The sequence below is a fragment of the Mus caroli genome, chromosome 1 (assembly GCF_900094665.2).
Source record: "Mus caroli chromosome 1, CAROLI_EIJ_v1.1, whole genome shotgun sequence".
NCBI lineage: Eukaryota > Metazoa > Chordata > Mammalia > Rodentia > Muridae > Mus > Mus caroli.
In genome coordinates, this window is record NC_034570.1 from 143,950,073 (window position 1) to 143,973,696 (window position 23,624).

Below are 23,624 nucleotides of genomic sequence, written 5' to 3' on the forward strand. Positions count from 1 at the left end.
TTTTTTTTTTTTTTTTTTTTTTTTTTTTTTTTTTTTTTTTTGGAAGCAGGTTTTCTCTATGTATCCATGGCTGTCCTTGAACTCAGATATTTATCTGTCTCTGCCTCTTGAGTGCTGGGATTAAAGGCTAGGAAATAATTGATAAAACAATATCTGGGCTAAAGAGGTAGCTCAGTTGTTAGAGTGTTTGACAAGCATCCAAAGCCTTGGGTTCAATCTCTAGTACAAAATTACCTGGATACAGTTGTAGATGCTTCTAACCCTAGCTCTCTAGATGTGGAGGCAGGAGGTTGAGGAATTAGTTCACGCCTCTCATTGTCTATACCTATGGAGTCCGAGGCCAGCCTGAGCTAGATGGAATCCCATCTTAAAAATAAATAAACAAATAAATAAAATAAAAAGCCAACAGGTACTATTCTGTGCTTGGACACTAGTCTTAAAAGAGGAGGAGAGAGATTAGGAGTCTCAGGTGAATTCTCCTCGCGCTGCTAATTTTAATAATAAGCAGGGCTGCAGGCTTAGAAAGTACAGGCTTTTCCTGGCAAAGAACAGCCATAACCGTGGCTACACCAATATGCCATCCACAGTTTGGTAAGTGCTTTTTTTTTTTAATCTCTTTTTTTAAGATTTATTTATTATTATATGTAAGTACACTGTAGCTGATTTCAGACACACCAGATCTCATTACGGGTGGTTGCTGGGATTTGAACTCGGAACCTTTGGAAGAGCAGTCAGTGCTCTTACCCGCTAAGCCATCTCGCCAGCCCGGTAAGTGCTTTTTGTCGCAGCCTTGCAAGGTCTCTGTGAGCACTTCTTTAGAGTCTCAACTGAGTAGTAAAGACTTCCAACCTCCCAGCCTTGCCCTGTTACCATCGGCCTCGTGAGACGACAGCACCGTACAGTGAGGGGAGCAACAGGTGATCAACACCTGGAGGATGGAGAGAGAGCAGGGGAGTGGAGGCTGCTGGGAGTAGACACCATGGGAGTAGACGATGCCATGAGGTGAACTGAACAAGGAGCAGGGCTGCTAGGAATGGTCGCTGTGAGTGCAGGCTCCCGTCCACTTTCAGTCTTCAGAAAGGAAGGAGTTGGAGGAAACCCTGGCTGACTTTCTCAGCTGCACTTAACACAACCTCTGTCCAGTATTTTTGTACCTGGATCAGTGTTCCCCAGCCCAGCCTCTAGCTCAGCCTTCCTAATGCTGTGACCCTAAAGGGTTCCTCATGTTGTCATGACTCCCCCAACCATAAAATTAGTTTCATTGCCACTTCGTAACTGTAATCTTGCTACTGTTATAAATTGTAATGTAAATATTTGTGTTTTCTGATAGTCTTAGGTGACTACCGTGAAAAGGTCATTTCCCCACCAAAGAAGCCTCAACCCAATGGTTGAGAACCACTGCTGTAGGATCAGTTACAGCTAACAACACTCCTTTTCATACAGATACAATCTGTCCTTTACAGACATCATATAATTAGTATCTGAACATTTGCTTTACAGATATCTGTACATATACACATATATATGCATACACACATACATATAGACATATACACACATGTACACATACATACATACACACATGTACATGCACAGACACACACACACACCAAGCATCTGCTTACCAGCATGTGCATGTACTTCTGTTTTGTAGGGGATGCAACTTTGTTTTTGTGCTGTTTCATATGCTCTCTTTTTAACTGTCATGCCTATGTAAGTAAAATTCCCAGTTGCCTCTGTCAGAGTGTAAAAATCCACTGGTATCAGTGCTCAACTCTAAGAGCAAAACGTCTGTCAATAAAGCATAAGACAAAATTATCAATGGGGAGAGACTGAGCTATGTTTCCTAAAGGCAACACATATACTGAACAATTTGTTTTAAAATGTAGCATCATTGTTGAGTTAAAAGCTATATGTAAGCCGGGCGTGGTGGCGCACGCCTTTAATCCCAGCACTTGGGAGGCAGAGGCAGGCGGATTTCTGAGTTCGAGGCCAGCCTGGTCTACAAAGTGAGTGNCCAGCCTGGTCTACAAAGTGAGTGCCAGGACAGCCAGGCTACACGGAGAAACCCTGTCTCGAAAAAAACCAAAAAAAAAAAAAAAAAAAAAAAAAGCTATATGTGTGCCTGTGTGTAGTTGTGTGCCTGTGTGTAGGTGTGTGCCTGTGTGTAGGTGTATGCTTGTAAGTGCAGGAGCCCTCAGTACAGAAGAGGGTGTCAGAGCCCCTAGAGGCTGTGAGCTGCCTAATATAGATGCTGGGGGAAAACTTGGGCTTTCTTCAGGATCAGCAAATGCTCTTAACCACTGAGCCATCTCTCCAGACCTGTCTTGGTTAAGTTTTTGCATCCATTTGAGAAAAATGCCTTTTGTTAATTCAGTTCCTATTGCTCTTTTAAATAAATAAATAAGGAAACAAACAAACAAACAAACAAAGGAAGAAAGAAAGAGAAAGAAAGAAACCAAACCACCCCAAACAAGTGTTTCTCACTGTAGAAATAACCAAGTTCATGACTAGATGATGCAAAACATAAGATTTGTCTGAGATAGCTCTACTTGCCAAAAAGTAAGAATGCCCACAGAATGTTGGGTGTTTATAGAAAGCTCAAAGCAGCCAGCTAAAGGCTAATGCTGTGGTCAAATCAGGGCCAATTAAGAATTAAAATAAATATCTAGCACAGCCATTAGTGCCCTGAGTAAAACAGGACTCCACAGAGCTAAAATAATGTAAATAAAATAAGGAAGAAGGAAGGTCTTTACGTCAGAATAAACTCCAAATTAATAAGTGTAGAAGTGATGAGTTAGAAAACTCTTCATTTGGCAATCATCAATGGCACTAAAGTTAGTAGAACCTGGTGTGAGGAGTAACAGCATGCATATGCTCACACACACACACACACACACACACACACACACACACACACACACCAAAACATTCCTCCCAAGGCACTAATTACAAAAAGTGACAGGTGGCTGCAATGGCTGTTGTCACCCGTGGTTCCCGATGACACACGGCTGAAAAGGACAGGGTCTTGCTCCCATGATCCCTGCTAAAAGTTTGTAACCTGAACCCAGTCCAGGGAAGACAGACAAAGCAAACCGAGGACGGTCCCTGACCATAACTGCTGCACTCTTCTGAAATGTCTGTGAGATACAGACGAGCCAGAAGCCTCTCCAAACAAAAGACTCACAGGCCAGAGCTGCTCTGGCCTAAGGACTCACATGGAGATGCACTAGGGTGACCACAGCACAGGGACTTTGCAGCTTCTCTTGCTTTATCACGGAGACAAACACCATTCAAATTGTTTACAGCAGTTTATCAAATTACCAAGACTTGGTTGATTTCTAGAAACACACATTGGTTTTCCCGTGATTCATCGGTCTCCCTGTTGATTTCCTCTGGCTGCCCCTGGGATTTCCAAGCTCCTGACTTCTCCAGCTCCCTGCTGTGGCTCACATTCCTCACTCACTCAACCCCCATGGCCCAAACCCATCATGATGGCTGCAGTAATGGGCAGAGTCCCTCTCATCCTGCCTCAGAGCTCCTCCTCCTTCCTCCACCATAGGAACCGGTGTATCTGCAGAGCCGACCCAGATAGTCCAGTGTAATCTTCTCCTATTTTAAGATGCACTGGGGAACAATTCAATTACTTTAGTAGCTTCGATCCCCTTCTGCCCTGAGACCTAAGACACTCCTGGATCCTAGAGATTGAGACGAGGGCATCTTTTGAGGCGTCCTTGTGCCTACCACAGCTGGCAACATCGGAATGATGGGTGTAGATTAAGTCTCCCCATTTTAGCAATTTGCCTGGACTTAGGTGAGAAGTTTCGTCATTGGAGACACTCAGGGAAGTGTTGGATCTTGTGCACTTAAAATGGTTCTCTCTGTGCTTGTTCTTTCTCAATGAATGGCTGAGAGATGGAAAGCAAGAGCAAGGGAAAGTTAAAGCAAAGCTAAAGCACACTGACACTGGGGACTCTGGGAAAAGAAGTCTAGAATTCTGGGTGGTTTACCTCACTTACTGTTTTCCTTCAAGTCTGAATCCATAATAGAAAACTTTAAAAATGTAATCCTTCCTAAGTAAAATTTCTATATCTAATGAATACTCAACAAATTCATGCATAGTGTGTGTGACTAACATGTCTATTTGGGCAGATAGTTTTAAAAATCTCATTTGGAAGTTCAAGGGTATTTCAACCAGTCGTAAAATGGACATTATTTGCGATTAACAACAAACTGCACATTGGGAAGTGAAAAGAAAATCAGTCGTCTTGACACTGTATACACCGATTGGCCTATAAATCGGAATATGAGTGTCATATATTCTTGTTTTCTGCTGCAAATTCTTTTCTTTAAAAATGGGCCTTGAAGAGGAAAATCAATATTAAAAAGTAGATTTTTAAAAAGAGCCAGGTGTGGTGGCATTTGTCTTTAATCACAGCACACAGGAGGCAGAGGCAGGTAGATCTCTGTGAGTTTCCAGCCAGCCTCGTCTACAAAGCGAGTTCCAGTACAGAGCTACACAATGAGGCCCTATTTCAAACAAACAAACAAACAAACAAACAAACAACAAGACCTACAAAGAAGCAGGTTAACAAACAAACAAACCCATAACTTAGTTAATAGTGCTGCACCAGTGTTTACGTTGGAGATGTGGTTTTACTATGTAGTCTTGGCTGGCCTAGAACTTGCTATATATCTCAGGCTGACCCAAACTCTAATGTGCTTGTATTAAAACCACGATTACATGGCTGTATGGTTCTGAACACTAGAATTCTATATTTGCCACTGGACCCAGTGATTTCTTTTGAAAAAATAATTTTGAAATTTATTATTGTATGTGTGCATGATGGATGAAAGCCAGAGGACGACTTAGTGGAGTTGATTCTTTCCTTCCATATTCACTTGATTTATAGGAATAGAACTCAGATCACCAGGCCCTTATCCACTGAGCCATTTTGACAACCCAGTGATTTCTTTTTCTTTCTTCCTTTTTTCTTTTTTCTTCCTTCCTTCCTTTCTCTTTCTTTCTTCCTTTCTTCCTTCCTTTCTTTCTTTCTTTCTTTCTTCCTTTTTTCTTTCTCTCTTTCTTTTTTCTCTTTCTTTCTCTCCCTTCCTTCTTTTCTTTTCTTTTCTTTTCTTTTTCTTTTCTTTTCCTTCCCTTCCCTTCCCTTCCCTTCCCTTCCCTTCCCTTCCCTTCCTTCCTTCCTTCCTTCCTTCCTTCCTTTCTTTCTATAGGGTTTCTCTGTGTAGCCCTGGCTATCCTGTATCTGCTTTGTAGACCAGGCTAGCCTTGAACTCACATAGATCGGCTTGCCTCTGCTTCCCAAGTTCTGGGATTAAAGGGGTACACCACCATGCCCAGTCTCAGTGCTTTTTTAATACAGATAAAATGAATTATAGTTCTATCAGGCAACAATGCCGTGGAAGCTAGATGCAGAGTGTATAGTAATGCTAGCTCTTTTCTGCAAACCTCAAATATCTTAAAAAGGTTTAAAGAGCAGGAAAAAGAGTCAAGTGCAAAGCATTTCACCCTCATGAAACACTGCAGGGAGTAGAATTTACTCCAACAGACTGTTGTTGCTGAAAGCAAAGGCAAAGCCACTGGAAATGGGGGAGACCTTCTGGTGGGGAGATACACTGCAGATGAAGTTCTCTAGGAAGGATTAAACTGGGTGGAACTGGCTTGAGCAGAGGAAAGAGATGGGGGAGGGAGAGACAACCTTGAGAGAGGGGTGGAACTGGAGGGTGAGCAGGTTCGGAGTAACAATCATGCCTTGCTACCTCTAGAAGAGGAATCCATGTGACTGAGGATCATTCACACGGGTATGATAGGGGCTTGGAGAGGGATCATTGGTCAGAAGCAGGAGAGACTGTGCAGAAAGCTGGGCTCTCTCTACACTCCCTTCTCCGGCTCACCTTGTGGATGTGGCATCGAGAAAATAACCACCAAGGCACAATTTTTACTTATTTATTTTTATTTTATGTTTAGTCTGTTTTGCCTGCACATATGTTTGTGTGTGTATACTATGCGCATGCCTGGTGGCAGCAGAGGTCAGGAGAAGGTGTCAGATCCTCTGGAACAGGAATTATAGTGGACTGTGAGCTACCTACCATGTGGGTGCTGGCAACTGAAGCCCCGTTCTCTGCAAGTGCAACCCGTGCTCTTAACCACCAAGGCGCTGTCTCTCCAGCCCCATGAAGGCACTTTCTAAAACATCAAGCTATCCTGGCAGTGCCAACCCTCCCAGGCTCCTCCTATAGATTCTTAGAGCTCCCATCTGGCACCTGGTGACAATGTTCACCCCTTGGGCCAAGCCTGATGGTCTAGGACAGCCCGCTGAGACAGCACTGTACAGATTGTAGCAAGGAGGGCATCAGGTCTTTGCATACTCTCTGACCGCGCTGAACGTGTAATCATGGAAATCACAGCCTCTTGAGGTTTTACCTTCAGTGCTGGCTCAGCAGCCTAGAAGCTTGTAATCCACCATCGGAGGGCCCATCTCTCAGACAGACCTGTTCAAGCTGAGCTTGTGCTTACTCGGCACTAACTAACCTCACACAGAGACCATTGTCAGGAGGAAAGAGGCAATCAATGGACAGAGTCTGGTGGCAAGTGGCAGAGAAGAGGTTAAGGAGAATGAGACAGCTATCTTAGAAGAGACTGAGAACCCAGGATGGCTCTGGAAAGCTTTACCACTACCCAAAACAACAAAGCAAATCGGAGAGTTGCGCTGAGTTACTGAAATGGTGGAGGATCTCAGAGTGGTGGTAGACAACATAGGATGGGTCCCATTGGCACCAGCTGAAAGTACAAAATTGGCTTTTGTTGCTTGCATTGTGGGAAGACAGAAAGATGGCCATCAAAGGTAGAACCAGGCATCTTCGTGGAGCATCATTTAAGTTCACTTGGACATCTTCATGGGAAGTGATACAATAGGTTACAATTTTTAAAATTAAAATTACATCTATTTATGTATGTGTCTGTGTGCGGGGTGCATATTTATGCCACAGCACAGCATGTGTACAGAGGTAGAAAAGGATTTACAAAAGTCCGTGTTCTCCTGATACCGTGTGGGACCCAGGGATGGAACTCAGGATGCCAGATTTAACGGCAAGTGCCTTTACCTGCTAAGCACACACCAGCCCCAACTAACCTTCCTTTTTATTTTTACTTGTTTGTCTTTGATACAGGGTCTCACTGTGTATCCCTGGCCAGCCTAGCACTCCCTGTAGAGGCTAGGGTGACTTAGGATTTACAGTGTTCTGCCTGCCTGCCTTCCAAATTCTAGGATTAAAGGCATGCACTTGGCAAGGTTACATACAGACATAATCAAGAGCCCGTTGCCAAACTTTTAACAGATACAAACTCCTCTGAGTTATACCTTTATGGCCTGTATTCATTCTAAGGCTTAGGAGAACACAACTAATCAGTTAAAATTTTACTGAAAATCATTCCCAAGAGTTAGGGGATCAGATCAGGCTACCGGAGGGGCTCTGGCTACAATCCACAGATGTGAAGGGATGGATGTGGAAGGGAGTGGTCGAAGTCGGAAGCTGGGAAGCCAGGCCTTACCCATCAGATCACACAAGCTATTTGCACTCTATGTCATCGTGTGCTGTGCCATTTGGTTCCCGTGGTTATGTTTATCTCCTTTCAAATAAGAGCCAGTCTATGCTCACTCAGGTAGGGCTGTGGGTGCAGAATGTGGGTGGAGGGAGGGGAGAAAAGCTAGCAGTTGCAAGATGAGGCAAACAGTCACTTCCCTGCTGCTGAGACCTCAGTAACTGCTGCCTTCCAGCCTAAGGGCCTCGCTGCAGGTGGAAATGACAGACAATCAAGGGATGCTTGAATGGTGAACGCATGCTGAGGGCGGGCATGCTAACAGCCAGGCAGGCCCATAATGCTAGACTCAGGATGGACCCGACTTTCCAACAGAGTAGGTGACTCCTTGACATCAGGCTCCACTGCCCTGGGGGAAGGGAAGAAGGAACTCCTGACAGGGAGGAGTTAAAGCAAAGACAGAGCCAAGTACCAAGTTTCTTGGGGTTGAACTTCCAATCCACGCATCCTTTGACTTTTGATTGCACTTTTGCTATCTGGCTTTCCTTTCAGAAGGATGCTTTTCACTTCTGCTACGGTGACCTCAAGCCTTAATGTGGAAGTATACTTGTTCAGAACTAGTGCTGCTTCTGAGATAAGTTGAGGTTTGGTCTGCTGCTATGTATTGTAATGCTAAATTCTGTAGGCCCACCAGTGAATTCTTACGTTTACAAGCTTTTGTTGTGCAACCCTTGTTCTTTGATTTAAAACTACTGGCTAAATAAAATTGGTTACAGCCAGTTCCTGGGGGGGATTAAGGTGGGTGGGTTTTGAGTTACCTGTTGGATAAGTGAGACTAGGAGGAGGAGGAAAAAACAAGAGGAGAGGAGGAAGCGATTTGAGGGGAGATGGACTGTGAGCACATGGCCAGGAGAAACAGCAAGTATCTGAGGTATACTGCTGGGGAGGCAGCCAGGCCAGCAGTGAAAGGAGTAGATTAGGGGTGACATCCCCCCCCCCTCAGTAACTGTCAAAGCCAAATCAAATAACTATAGCCTGAGTCTCATTTATTTGTAAGCTAGTCAAGGTTAAGTTTAAATTGGATGAGCTACTTAGCAAAACTGCATCCCACCCCCAATACTGCTTATTGAATTAAAAAGTACCCTTAAAGATTCTAAAAAATTGTGTTTATCTGTGAGTGTGTGTGCCTGTGCAACTGTGCCTGTCAGTGACATTGCTCCTTGAGTCAGAAGGGGGTGGTGGACCCTTCGGAGCTGGAGTTAGAGGCATTTGTGAGCTGCCCAATGAAGGTGTTCACAACTCCCTCCCCTGCAGCCTGGTCCTCAGGATGATGCAGTGGGTGCTCCTAATTTCCGAGCCATCTCCTCCGCCCCCCGAACTTGTTAATACTTCATTTAAATCTGCTTACAGTGAAGACACAATCCCACGCAAGTTAAAATGGCCCAGTTTCTATTTTCATAAGCCATGGGTCTGGGAGATTGGCTCTTCCTACAGGCTGGGTCCCCCTGTGCCTCAGGCAGGTGGCCTTGCTTTCTACTTCAACACCCTCTTGGCTGCCAGGTATCCCAAGCTGGTGCCAAGAGGTGTGTGTGTTTCTTTAAGCTGTAAACTCAGGGGAAATGAAGGTAGCAACCTTTAACCACCTGACCTACGGCTCCTACAAGGTAGCGAAAGGGTTAACATTCCCTTCTGAATCAGCCCCTGCTGATGGGGCGAGAGGAGGACTGCGACTATTCTGGTAAAGGTTAACCAGTGTCTCCAAAGCTTTCTCTGAGGAGGTCCGGTTAGAACCGCTTTACAGGTACCATGGTTCTAACAATTTATGATATTAAGAAAGGAGGCACAGGATTCACTGGGACACAGGGAGACAAGCAGGGAACCAGGGGGTTGAAGGGAGGTATTTGCAGGCAACTTCTAGCTCCATAATGTCTCACCTGTCTGCAGTTGTCCCATGCTCAGCACCAGATGGAGCTGGAGCGTCCTAGAGGCCCTGTTAGCGCTGATTTCTCCCTTTGGCCTATTTTAAGTTTGAGCAAGACTTTCAGCAGCTTTCCTCAGGCGCGCAATCATTTAAACGCAGCTATGGTGGGTAAGCTACTGAAACCCTATCAGGGATCTCCAGCTGGTAGGCTCCAGGTGTATTTTATTATTTGGTTTATTTTTATGTGTATGCCATGTGCCTGTATTCCAGTCTGTGAGTGCAAGCGTATGCATGCACACGTGGAAATCAGAGGACATCCCTGGGTGTCATCCCTGCCTTCTACCTTGCTTGATACAGGGTCCCTTGTTCGCCACTAATATGGCAGGCCAATTGGCTACAGATTTCCACGGATTCTCGTCTTTCCTCTCCCTATAGGAGCTCAAAGATCCACATGTATGTCACCAAGCCCCACTGTATGAAAGTTCTGGAGAGTCAACTCCAGATTCTCATGTCTATACTGCAAGTGCTCTGCTCAGTGAGCCACGGTCTCTCTGTAGCCCATGCTGGCTTCAAGTGCTGGGAGTGCAGACATGACCCACCATACCTCGATTCTTATAAGCAGTGTTATACACCGAGGATCCTCATTGGCCTCTCTTTGCTCCTGAGCCACTTTTGTGCTAAGAGCCGAGTTAATACTCGCAATCTAGTTCTGTAAAGAGAAGTTTGCTAACTTCTGGATGACAATGAAGACCACAATTTGAAGAAGGTAAAATAACAAATGATAATGATGATGACGACGATGATAATGATAATAATAATGATAATAAAGAGCCAGGGATGTAGCTCAGTTGGTAGAGTATCTATCTGCCTAGCATGCTGAAGGACCTAAATTCAAGCCCCAGTACAAATAACAAACAGCACTGAGTGGTTCTCAAGCCAGTCCGAGGCACTATACGTAGACATCCATTCATTAAACCTTTTAAACATTTCATGTTCTAGCACCGCATTTAGGCCACACAAGATATAAAGGGTTACAAATATTCAGATTTTATTATAAATAAAATACTGTTTTCTTTTTAAACATAAAAAAATGCCAAGTGATGCGCTTTATTGCCCTCCCTGAGGGGGGAAGGCTGTAGAGATTAAGGCAAACAGCTAAAGTGAAGGCACATTGAAAAGGGCCACAGTTGGAATCAAAGGAAAATTCCATGGGGGGGTGGGGGTGGGGGGAGGGATAAAACAATCTGTTCTGTGTGGCACCCCGCATTCAACAGCAGCCATTATGTCCATTTCATTACATAAAATACAGATTATTGGAACTATACAATAAAGCAATGGCTGTGTCGAAGGAGCGTAATAAGGTATCATCATGTAAATAACTTTCATTTTAAAAAATAAAATTCTGTTTAAAAATATACCACAAAAGCTGGAGAAAACAAACCAAGACACCCCACCCACCAGCGCCTCGGGCCTGCTGGAGTGGAGTTGACCCAAAGGATGCTGGTGGTGGTCTGTTTCAGCCATTTTCTTGCAACTGTGACCAAAATGTTAAGGTGGTGAGCTTGGAATAGAGGAACTAGCCAATCAGCACTGAACTTGGTGAGGCCACGCCTCTGCCATGGCACAAAAGGCCTCGGAGGATGCCAAGCTGAGATTTTGTGGCAATCTCTGAGATGGAGACAGGCTGAACAGAACCTCCTCTCTGTCATCAGTAGCTCGGTGCTGATGCCCTCAAGTGTTCAGTCATCACATGCTCCCTTAGAAAACTGACCCGTGTGGAAAGGTTCCACGAACAAACTTTCCTAATCCCTTTACCCTGTCAGCTTGGCTACTGCTCCGGGGCAGGCATGAGAACCCTGAGGAGCTGCAGCTCAGATGGTCAGAGCCACGAGGAAGAGGGCCCTCTTCGGTCAGGTTGTGGAGGTGAGAAGGCATCCCATCAGACAGTGAAGGTGCTGCAAATACAAGGCAGAGGTGGAGCAAAACACTGGGGACCAGGCACGACGTGACCAGGCATGGTACAGGTTCCTGTGCCAGTGAGAGGGACAACTGAGCAGAGACGTGAGCAGACAGTGCCGTTCTAGGAGGACCCGGGATATTTACATAAATTCCTTACTCTATAATCATGATAAACAAAATCCATTCACACAAAAAATATAAATTTCAAATAATTAATAGCACCAGTGTGTCAGATAATAGTTTCTTTCCCCCGCTACGCAAAGTACAAAATTGCATAGTGTTAAAGGCTAAATATGAATCTCAGAGGCAGGTAGGTAGGAGGAAGGGGATGTGTGGCAGGGAACTGTCACAGTGTGGTCTCAAGGAGACCACCGAGCTGAGGATCAGAGGTTGAGAAGCCCACTAGGAAATGCCACGCATGGATCTTCCCTCTCCACACAGAGGAAAGGCTTGGAGTGGGCGGAGCCACAAAGTGCAGGAACTAGATGGGGTTGGCAGCCTTGAGAAACACTGAGAGCGGGTGTTTGCCACCAGGACCTGGCAAACAACGATGTGTTCTGAAGAGTTCTAGAAAGAACGGAAACATCAGAAGAGAATAGAGCTAAGGGCCAAATGTCACATCTCTCTCCAACAGAGAAAAAGAAATACACTCATGGAATCCTAATGATAGCGGTTACATCCCGATTACAGCCACTTCCCAGAAAATATGGGGAAAAGGAGATTTGCTCTTCTTTCATTGGTCAAGACCTTAGAGGACAACTGTTTTGACAGATATCTTAACAATAGTTCCAAGACTAACACTAACAAAGCTTCAAGAATTAGTACTACTTGGGGAAAAAACTTGAGTGGTTATCACATCTGTTTCTTCTGCATTAAGTCCTGCTTATAAAAATATCAAAAGCTACCTCACGTAGTGGTGCGTGTGAGCTGCCCATCCCGACTTTTTATCAGCTGCCTGAGGATTTGGGAAGCATTCATCTTCCTAGTCAATGAAAACAGGAGGAAACCCTAAGCATCCTTGATCCATGTTCTCCTGGAGACCCACATGTAACTACGCTGTCACCCACGATGGCTCAGCCAGCCAGCATGTCTGATGGATGGCCACCACCATTCTAAATGACCAATACCTTTGGCACAGGATGTTTATTTCCTTTCAAAGAGGAGGCAGGAGATGCAGACCGGACATACTGGCTATCTCAAGGCTACGATGAAGAGCCAAAGATTTCCTTCATAGAAACATGAGTACTGAGATAGGTCCTGCTGGTGTTGAGAGAGGGGAGGGGGCTGGGTCTGCCCTGGTATTAAAAGGTTCACAGGATGTGGGTAGGCCCCTGGAAGATGCTGTGACTTCAGGCAAACAAGGGAAAGTTCCGGTAGGGTGCTGACAGAAGTGGAGGAGAGACTTTATTAGGCAAAACCCTTTGTTCCTGGTTAAAGATGTTTAACTTGCTTCTCTTTAAACTCTGACTTTTCTTGGGTCAAAAGGACAGTGATGGAGAGCAGCAGAGAAGTGGGGGTCTGAAAGTGTAATCTTTGTGTCAAGGCACTGAGGCCTCACAGGGTCCCCTGTCAGGGACACTGCCTTACAGCCCTCTCGCCACTAGGGCTTCTCGATGGATGGGGTGTTGAAGCAGCCGGTTGGTAGGGTCCTCTTGATGTCCTCCAGGTTGTGAATATCCTTAATGATCTCTGCTATGTCCCGGTTATAGTCCATGATGGCTGCCTCCTGCTTCCGAGCCTCGCTCTCCAGGTCAGACACCTTCCTGTCCAGGTCGCTGGCCTTCATTTCGTCTTTGGCTTTGTTCAGGGAGCCTTCGATCTCATTGAGCTTGTTCAGGTCCACTGTGTCCAGCTGTCCTGTAGACAGGAAGTGGACAGAGGAGAAGGAGCGTGTATCATTAATACTAGGACAGATTTCTTTTTTGAGAAAGCTTTGTTCACACAATATTTTAATTTAATATTTATTACTTATATTACTATGCACGTGTGTATACATGCGTGTCTGCATGAATGCCATAGCATGTGTGTGGATGTCAGAGGACAACTTGCAGGACTTGGTTCTCTTTCCACTATGAGGGTTCCAGGGATTGAACTCGGGCTGTCCAGCTTGGCAGCTAGTGCTTTTATCCACTGAGCCATCTCTCTAGCCCTTGGAGGATGTGTTTCTAAATGTACAAGCACCATGTCTTGGACCTCGCTTATGCTGAAGAAGGTGACTTGGTAAGACTCAATCCTCTGCAGGTTTCTGTGTGTAATCTAGGTGTAATCTGTGGTCCATTTCAGTAGCGCCAAAGAACGCCAAACTCTCTAAGATAGAAGCACACATCCTCAACTCCTAGGATTCAAATGGGGCCATTTGGGGGTCACTTCCTGCTTGTAGGCGTTACACACCACTAGCAACCTTTCGATGGAAAAGTACCAAGATTAAAATGCCGAGATTTATAAGCAAAGCTTTGCTCTAAATATATCAAGAAAAAAAATAAGAGTTTCTTTTGGAAGAAGATGCTCTATAGAAAATAAAATCATACAGAAAGAGGAGCAGTTTCCTGAGCCCAGTCTGCCTCACCAACTCTCAGATGGTGTCTTAGTCAGGGTTTCTATTCCTGCACAAACATCATGACCAAGAAGCAAGCTGGGGAGGAAAGGGTTGATTCAGCTTACACTTTCATGTTGCTGTTCATCACCAAAGGAAGTCAGGACCGGAACTGAAGCAGGTCAGGAAGCAGAAACTGATGCAGAGGTCATAGAGGGATGTTCTTTACTGGCTTGCTTTCCCTGGCTTGCTCAGCCTGCTCTCTTATAGAACCAAGACTACCAGCCCAGAGATGGTCCCACCCGCAAGGGGCCTTTCCTCCTTGATCACTAATTGAGAAAATGTCTTACAGCTGGATCTCATGGAGGTATTTCCCCAACTGAAGCTCCTTTCTCTGTGATAACTCCAGCCTGTGTCAAGTTGACACAAAACCAGCGAGTACAGACAGTCAAGAATTATTTGCATGCATTTATACAAACTAACGGATAAAGTAAGGCGTAAAGCCCCTGCTTTAGCTTGCTTTCATTCTAGGCACATAATTTATTATTATTGGTCTCTGAGACAGATAAAATATTATTTCTCTCCCCTTTAAGAAAAAAAAACATAAAAGAATCCATCCCCAGTCTTTGGTGGCTATATGACTCTCTCATAATGGAGGTCCTAAGAAGCTCAGTTCTCTACCACACTGGTTAAATGAGAGCTCAGTGCTTATATGTCCCTGAAACAAGATAAGACAAAACAAAGCTTTTCTCTTGTTTGGTGTGAAAGTTTTCACTTCATCAAATTGTTCTTTGGTTGGCAAGTGGAGAGAATTCTGAGCTCTGAAGTGCAGTCAGATTCAAGTATTATTTTATTCTCCCACTGAGTCTTTTTTTTCAAATCCCTTAAAGACACTCCACCAGCAGGCAGAACTAAGAGGAAATGGCTGTTTAACTGTAGGCCAGACCTTGGCCATAGTGGCATCCCTAGCTGGCAGCCATGGTGTCTTCCTTGGGGCTGAGTCCAGGGAACTTGAACTTAATAGAGTCCCATTCGCCTTCACTCTAGAATCGACAGCCTATCAGTGTCACGCCGATGCAAGCTGCCCTTACAAGGTTCTGCCAAGCAAGACACTGTGTACAAGGTGTCTTTAAATAAGCGAGAGCTAAACAAAACATTAATATGAATGCCTTAATGAATGCTTTTAGAGAATGTGACTCTGCATCAGTGGACTCAGCCCTGCAAGCGGTGGCTGCAGCAACCCTTCTGTTACTTACCCAGCTGATCCAAGAGGTTGTTCAGCTGGCTGAGGAGGCTGCTGACAGAGTTTTTGGCCTTTCTGGCATTGAGCTCAGCCTCCTGAGCAGCCTGCGAAGCCTGTAGTGGAAGAGGATAAACAGCATGAATACTTCGGACTTTGTGTTTTCTTCTTCTCTAAATATTTTCCTCCAGTGAGCCAGCAGGTCTATTTTCAGATGTGTTTCCCTTTTCCAAGTGATGAATCAGAGTCGCTCTCACTGCAGGGTTTTTGGGGGTGGTATCTTCAGGTGGAGGATGTTATTTCTACTGCATAGGACAGTATATGCTTGTTGTTATTGTTGTTTTGGTTTTTTGGTTTTATTTTGTTTTTTAAGACAGAGTTACTATGTAACCTAAGCTAGTCTCAAATATAAGGTCCTCCTGTCTCAACCTTCGGAATGCTGGGACTGTACTACTGTGCCTGGGTACCCCTAATGATGTATGTAGTCAGAAAACCAATACTACCCCATTTTCTCCCTTCCCAACTTGAGAACACTTTGGGGCAAACACATGATAAAATGGATTAAGTAGAAACAGGTTATTTTGTTGTAAGTTCAAGTTGAATGTAGGAATTATTATTCTAGAATGTGGATATTCTCAGGGCCCTCATTATTAGAGATGTTCTATTCTTGGAGAGTTTACTCCAGAAAGTGAGGCTTTTCTGAAAATTCTCTGCCAACTTATAAACACACACACACACGCACACGCACACACACACAACAATGGATATTTTCAAAGCCAACCAAAGGTAAACATATTTGGGAACGTTCCATGAAACCTGAACAAACACACAGAGCATGAGTCACAGGATGCAGCGGAGGAAAAGGAAACATCGCTGTATCAGAAAGCAGATGCTCTCCCCACAAACCCAAAGCAGGACAGAAAGGAGTGGCTCTGCACTCCCGGTCACTAATTATTTTTCCTAGTTTTGGGGTCAGGACAAAGCAAACATTTGGGGATCAAAACATTGTGGGAATTTTAAAAGCAGAAAAAAAAATTTTAATTCAGTTTCAATTGCAGCTGTCCTCGGAGCCCATACAGGCTTCCTGTGAGTTTCTGGGACTGGGACACAGGGCTGGGCCGTGTTTAACCTGTGGCCTTCGGTGTCTTCCAGAAAGAACCACAACCTGTCTGGTTGAAGAAAATGTTATACTCAGGTAATACTAGCTGAATAGTGGCCTTTCAAAACTGATGTAGTTACAAAAGAGAGAGTACAGAGAGGGATGGCTTGCTGCTCTCAGAAAGATATGGACCAAAAATAACAAAAGAAAAACTTAGTTTTCCCTCTTTGAAGTAAACCCAGATCCCTTTTTGGAACTGGCAAATCTGTATCCTTCGCTGTTTTCAGTGCTTTAAATACAATGCTCCCTCAGAGTGCACCCACAGGGCTGGCAAGATGGCTGACTGGGAAAGAGGACTCACCACTAGGCTTGACGACCTGAGCTCTCATGCTAACATCCACATGATGGATGGAAAGAACCAACTCCCACCAGTTGTCCCGAGGCCTCCACATGTGCCTTATGGCACGCATGCATCAAAAACACATGAAATAAATAAGTAATTTTAAAAATGAAGTCCAGAGAGAGACTCTGCATATGAGAGAAAGACTGACGTTTGCTTCATGGTCATTTTCATTTGAGCCTCGCTTTGCATAAAAAAAAAAATCACAGAACAATCCAACACAAAGTTTAAAATCTCAGCTCTTTAACTTGGTGGTGCACACCTTTAATCCCAGCATTTGGGAAGCTGAGACAGGAGGATTTCTATGAGTTCAAAGCAATTATAGTGCACCCAGAGAGCTCCAGGTCAGTCAAAGCTACATAGTAAAACCACCCCGTCTCAAACAAACAAACAAACAAAAACAAATAAATAAACAAGTAAGACTCCAAATCAAGCAACCTAGCTGCCGTACAGAGCTGTGTACAGAACTGGCATCACTTCCACAGGCCTTGCACTCTGTCCCAAAGTAAACCCCAGCTTGAGGTCCTGTGTTGGGGGCTTGGGAAAACTGGGCTTCTTCCTGCCACTGCAAGGATGTGAGCAAACAGGCTGATATATACACTGTCCCTGTGACTGCAACACGGAACAGGACAGGGACAGTAACACTACCACCCCAGGAAGTTCTTCTGAATGCAGAATACAGCGCCGAATGAACAGAGCTGACCCTCATCCTCCCCTGCCCCGTAGAGTCACAGATCCACTCTTCCACGTGGCATGAGACGTGTACGTTACCACAGACGGTGCACAAGGAAAGCAGGCCTAAGGCCACCGGTGTGCTTCCATGCAGTGCTACGGAGTGCCTCACCAATGTCTTATATAACAAACTGGCTTCCGCCTCTAGTGAGCGAGCAGCTGGGAAAACTGGGAATGAAATGAGCTTTTCACTGCAATCTCCTTTTCTGAATTATTTTATCCCGTGTAGGAATTATCCATTCAAACTTCGTTAAAAAACATCACATACCCACAATTGCATTCTGTTCTGTTCTGTTTTGTTTTAAGTGTTCTGGAGCTGCAGCTGTGCTTTGGGATGGGGGCCATTGTGCAACATCAATACCTGGCAAAGGAGCCAAATTCTTTGTCTTCTACGCAAGCTACTGACCCAATTCTTGACGAAGAAAATGCAATACGAACTGAAGCTCACAGGAATTGGGCATCTGGCGGGGGTGGGGTCCTTCCCAGTGAGCACCCCTGACCTCTGCCTCTTACCATCCCCGCCATCATCATGTCCTGGTCGGCGTCATCTTGCTTCCTCTTCAGCTCATTCTCTGCCTCCTCTAGCTGCCTCAGCATGCCGTTCACCTCGTTATCCAGATCTGTAACTTCCCCGAAGGTTCTTTCCGCGTCCGCCTTGGTACTGGTGGCATTCTGGGTACAGGAGAAGCAATGGTCGGCAGAGGCAAGCCAAAGCTCCTAGAGCAGCAGCACTCCCTGTTCTAGAGCACACACCTACTCCCCTTTATAATCTGTAGAATGGCTCAGGGTGCAGTCCAGAAAGAACCTCACAATGACAGTTACTATCACTGCTCAACTCATTATTCATTAGGTTCTCATTAAAAGAAAAAAATCATTGTCACACAAACAGCATTTTATACAGTTTTTTTCATTGTGCCCTCTTCTTTAATGTTGAGAATTCCCTGTCCTAGTATAACCATGTTTAGCTGAGGTCACACACAGACAACAAATAAAAATGTAACTGTGAACACTTTCCGCTGCAATGCAGTGATTACACTTGACTGTTCTTGTGAGTTTAGCATCTACCAAAGACTACATCCTGAAATATGAGCATCTCATGAAACAGAATCTATTTAAAACTAACCCTTTCAAAGAAATTAAAATGTTCTGTGATTCTCAAAACACTTAATTTTAAAACAAGCTCTAATCTTTCCTTAACATAAAAAAGCCGGCCTGAAGAAATGCCTCTTTTATAGCTCTGGCTGTCCTGGAACTCACTTTGTAGACCAGGCTACCTCTGCCTCCCGAGTGCTGGGATTAACGCCACCAACGCCCGCCCGGTGAAAAAATGCCTCTTTAGCGTGAGTGAAGACAGCCTCTGTAGTGCTGGCCACAGCAGCTATGGAGGGAGGGTCTAGAGAACGTTTATGCAGGGAGAGGGCAGGAACTTGGTGGGCGGGGACTATGACGTAAACACCACCCCCTTCACAACTCAATCCAACACCCAGACAGTAGAAAGTCCTCTTCCTGATTCTCTTTCTTCGGTCATTGTACTTACGTATTCTCATTAGCATTGAAAAGAAAAGAAACAGACAGGGGTGGTTCCAGAGAGTTCTGTGTGCGATGCGAGCAGGAGCTGGAGAAGACGGAAGTGCTCACCTTCTGCACGGCGCTGGCGATCCTCTCCGCCTCATGGGCCTTGTTCTTGGCCTCCGTGGCATCAGCGGCAGCGTTGCCCAGCGCCAGCTGGGCCTCCCTTGTCTTCTCATTGGCTTCAGCTATGGTCCGGTTGATGGCGGGAATTCTCCTTAGAGCTTCTTCCGCGGCTGTCTTGTTATCGTTCACGCGTCTATCAAAATCTAAAAGGAGTGCAAGAGACAGATTTGAATTAAACAGCAGAGAAGAAAAACCTTCCACAAAGCCGGGCATGGTGGCCCACGCCTTTAATCCCAGCACTCGGGAGGCAGAGGCAGGCGGATTTCTGAGTTTGAGGCCAGCCTGGTCTACAAAGTGAGTTCCAGGACAGCCAGGGCTACACAGAGAAACCCTGTCTCAAAAAACCGAAAAAAAAAAAAAAAACCTTCCACAAAACAGCAATTGGATTTTGTTTAATAATAGATAAAAATCTATGTCTTTTTTGGTTTTGTTTTTAAAATAACAATGGGGGTGAAATCTCAGAAAAGGAAGAAAACAGCCCCATGCAGGTTTTCCAGGTCTCAAGTCACAGGAATGCACATCTGTTTCTGAGAGGGTCCTATTTGAGAAGCCACTCCAAGCAGAGTCCCAGCATGTTTGTTACACTGTAGCCAGTGCCTTAGTGTCAACTGTGTGTCAGGCAGCATGACACTCTTCTTGCAAATGAAGAGGCTAACTCATGGAGCAGGGATGTAAACAGGCCGGCTGACACCAAAGCCCCCACTCCCAGCTAGTGTGTCTGCCAACCCTCCTCATTTACATTGCCTGTGATTCTTTTTATCACACAGGAATCAGCCCCTCAGTGGACTGAGCATGTTTCTTTAAAACAAAGAATTAAGTATCAGAGTCAGAGAAAGTGACAGATAATTATCATGTATCATTTAAAGTCAGCTTAAGCAGGCAGACTATGGTGACATTTTCGTCTAATCGGAGGCCACCCTCTCACACGTGGCTTTTGGTCTTCAGTGAAGAGCAAAGGAATGAGAAGACAGAGGCACCCTGATTTTTCTTTCAAATACATCAGCTTCAGGTTTGGTGAGAGATCCTGCCTCAATAAATAAAAGTGGAGAGCCTGCAAAGAAAATACCTGAAGTCTGATTTCAGGTCTGCCCACACATGTGCACATACCCACACATACAACCATACATACATATGCATGCACGCAAACACACACACAGAGTGTAGAGGATGAAGTAAAGATGGTAAAAGACCATGGTTAACCACTGCATCTAAATAGTCTATGGGAATTCCCACACTCTTGTTCTGAGAGAATGGTGCTCAAAACAACGGAAAAGCGAACGAGTGACAGCCTCTTGGGGGGCTTCAGAAGATGCTGCTGTTACTGGGCCCGCACCTTTCAGGTTGTTGAGAATGTCATTGGCTTCTTGTAAGGTACTGCGTCCCTTCTTAGCAGCTTCTTCAGCAAGGGCCTTGGCAGCGTCAGCTCGAGCTAGGAGTTGGTCGGCAGTCTGCAAATGCAAGGCAGGTCAGAGAACAAACCTTCCGGGGTCAGCCTTTCCCGCTAACAGACAAGCCCCTCACAGTCACAGCCCAGAGACTGAAGCGTACGGAGAGGCCACCACCTGAGCAGTTTAAATTGTCGCCTCAAGAAATGCAGCCAGTGGCAAGTCAAACTGACCTGTTGTTCAGCTTTCCCCTTCTCTAGAAGGTTCTTCACTTCATGTTCCTTTCCTCTCATGTCTTCCCTGAGGTCCTCGTAATCCTTTAGCTTCTGGTCAATCAGACGGTCCAGGTCTGCAGCTTCTTTCTTGATTTTATTTGCTTCATTCTGTAACAAGCATGGAAAGTCATTACATTTAAATGAAAACGTGACAGTGAATGACAGGGGGCAAAAATCTGTGGAAAGAAAAAAATTTTTTAACCAGGTATATGTTAGTGATTTTCCAGTGTTTTCTGTACTTTGATGAATACACAGCTTTAGGCAGCCCATACCCTAGTCAAGATGCAGAATGCTCTATCCACAAGAAGCTGGCTCCCTGGGTCCCCTACCTTCCCCCATCCCCCCCGCAGCTTCCCCTACCCTACCCCTGACTGCCACCACCTCGGCAGTCTTATCTCTTTCCATATTTCATACAAATGGACTCAGGTGGCATTAGGTGTCTGAAGAGACCTCAACCTTGGAATCCCAGTCGATAACTCAGGTATAGGAAATGAGACCGTACACCTCAAGTTTAGTATTAAAACTATTGCTACAAAGGCTTTGTTTGAGGAGCCATGGTTAGAAGGATGAAGTGGGAACTTCTAGTTTCTCTGGAAAGTTAGTTATGTCAAAGGATGTTTTACTGAGGCACACAGGTGAAAGGATGTCTTGCCAAAGCAGACACATGAAAGAATGTTTTCCTGAAGCAGACACAGGTGAAAGGACACTTCATGAAGGAGTAAAATATGACCCCACAGATAGTGGGAGATGAGCATAGAACATTGGTCTGGTTTGCTCTGCCTTACTATTCTTTGCTAACACATACATGTATTGGTTCACCTTACATAGCATTGTTGAGCTCCACTGGTGACAACACCACCATTGAGAGAAACTTGCCCAAGAACTGCTGGTAAGGTTCCTACAGCAGCTTGCTGCTTCTATGGCCTCACCTCAGGCCACTTGGCGAGCCTGGTGGGTTCCTCAGGATTGAACTACAGCTGTCTAGTGTCTGCCTGCTGAAAGGACTGGACTGCAGCTGCTGAGTCGTATTTGGTGTTTGCTATGGGACTGCAATGCTGAGAAAGAAGATCGAGCTCGCCCCTAAGGAACTCTTGCTGAAGAAGTCCACGTCCCCCATGTCCTAATAACTGTTCTCTTCTACTACCTCTGCTGGGGGGTGGGCTAGGGGAGAGGGTGAACCCTTATTAGAAGTCGGCAGCAAAAATGTATGCCTACAGCATGAAATAAAACACTACCAACTCCTGAATATTCTACCTGCCTCTGTGGATGCTGGCTGGTATAGTTCTTGTAGGCTAGTGTGGTTCTTCTTGCTCTCTCAAGATCTGTTACACAACGCCTAGGAGGTAGGCTCTAGCCAGACTGTGCTTCAAGTAACTCAACTAGAGTTTGACAAGGGTTCCTATCACCAAGTAATCTTCACCCTTTCACATCTATACTTCGTCATCTCATTAAGTTCTACTTGCATAATTCAAAGTAGAACTCACCTTTACCAGCGAGTCAGGTGTAGGTCTGCAAGGGAGAGGCAGGGCACTATCAAAATGGCTCTTACTCAGACTAGAGGGACAGGGGTGTGATGGGGTTCCAGTGACCAGAGCCTCTGCACACATACCTCCAGGGCCTCAGAGTCCACAGGGGTCAGCTGGGCCACACTGGCATAGATCTCTACGGCTTTGTCACCTGCACGCTTGGCTTCCTCATGGACTCGGGCAGCCTGCTTCTCCAGGTCCTGAGAGATGTTCTTTGCTTGTTCATACCTAAGAAACAAATGATGGAATTCATTAAAAAAAAAAAAAAAAAAAGCAGCTGGTGGGCTTTTTTTTTTTTTTTTAAAAAAACATCTTAATATTAACCAGAAACAATCTAGTTACTTTCACTGGGACAACATCTCCAAACACCTCAAAGGAAATGTTGTCACCTCAAAGCTCTTATTCTGATAGCAACACTTAGCTAAAAGTTACATTTCATTTTTCTAATTCTAATTAGCTTACTGTATATAGAACTGGCCATCCCTAACCCCGAATCCCAACCCTGTTATGTTTTTAGCACTACTGCAAGACCACAGGAGGAGAATTTCACACCTGCTCCCATGTGACGGCCACTATCAAAATGCAGATACACTACAAATACTATGCTACATTTTAGGCTATGTGTTAGGGAACATGAGTGAACTTTGTGTTGAGACTTGAATCTAATCCATAATCTCATTATGTATTCAAATGTTCAAAATATATGTCTCGTAAGCCCCAAACACTTCTGGTCCCTAAGCTTTTAGATAGGGTTATTCAGTCTGCACATTCTCCCTTTAGGCCCAGGTAAAGGGTGGCAGCTCAGCGCACTTTCTCCACTGCACTGGAATGTCCGCTCTCCAGTTTCCATAAAGGAAGACTCTTAAGTGCATGGCTAGGCTGGTTACCATCCTGTGCAGTTACGGAGCTTGGTGTGGCTGGACATCCCCTCCCCAATCACACTACCACTCTGAAAGCATGATGAACCTCATGCACATGAGCGTAACCCCAAATCCACAGCACGGATGACCCTCATATGCAAGAGGATATCCCCCAAATCCACAGCACGGATAAACCTCATATACAAGAGGATATCCCCCAAATCCACAGCACGGATGACTCTCATATGCAAGAGGATATCCCCCAAATCCACAGCACTGATAAACCTCATATACAAGAGGATATCCCCCAAATCCACAGCACGGATGACTCTCATATACAAGAGGATATCCCCCAAATCCACAGTACTGATAAACCTCATATGCAAGAGGATATCCCCCAAATCCACAGCACTTGATTCTTCACAGAACAGGACTGCG

The 23,624-nt window shown here is 45.1% G+C and overlaps 1 protein-coding gene across 1 annotated transcript in view; it reads right to left on the reverse strand.

Annotated features, from left to right (window-relative positions):
• Positions 1–10,506: 10,506 nt before the first annotated feature.
• Lamc1 (laminin subunit gamma 1) overlaps positions 10,507–23,624 on the reverse strand; it is a 117,051-nt gene continuing 103,933 nt past the window's right edge. The window contains exons 22-28 of the mRNA XM_021185565.2: positions 22,410–22,554; positions 20,759–20,908; positions 20,474–20,588; positions 19,084–19,283; positions 17,959–18,117; positions 15,231–15,330; positions 10,507–13,298 (exon numbers count right to left, since the gene is read on the reverse strand). Coding sequence (XP_021041224.1) covers positions 13,042–13,298; positions 15,231–15,330; positions 17,959–18,117; positions 19,084–19,283; positions 20,474–20,588; positions 20,759–20,908; positions 22,410–22,554 — 1,126 coding nt within the window. The 3' untranslated portion in view covers positions 10,507–13,041. The remainder of the gene's footprint in view (positions 13,299–15,230; positions 15,331–17,958; positions 18,118–19,083; positions 19,284–20,473; positions 20,589–20,758; positions 20,909–22,409; positions 22,555–23,624) is intronic.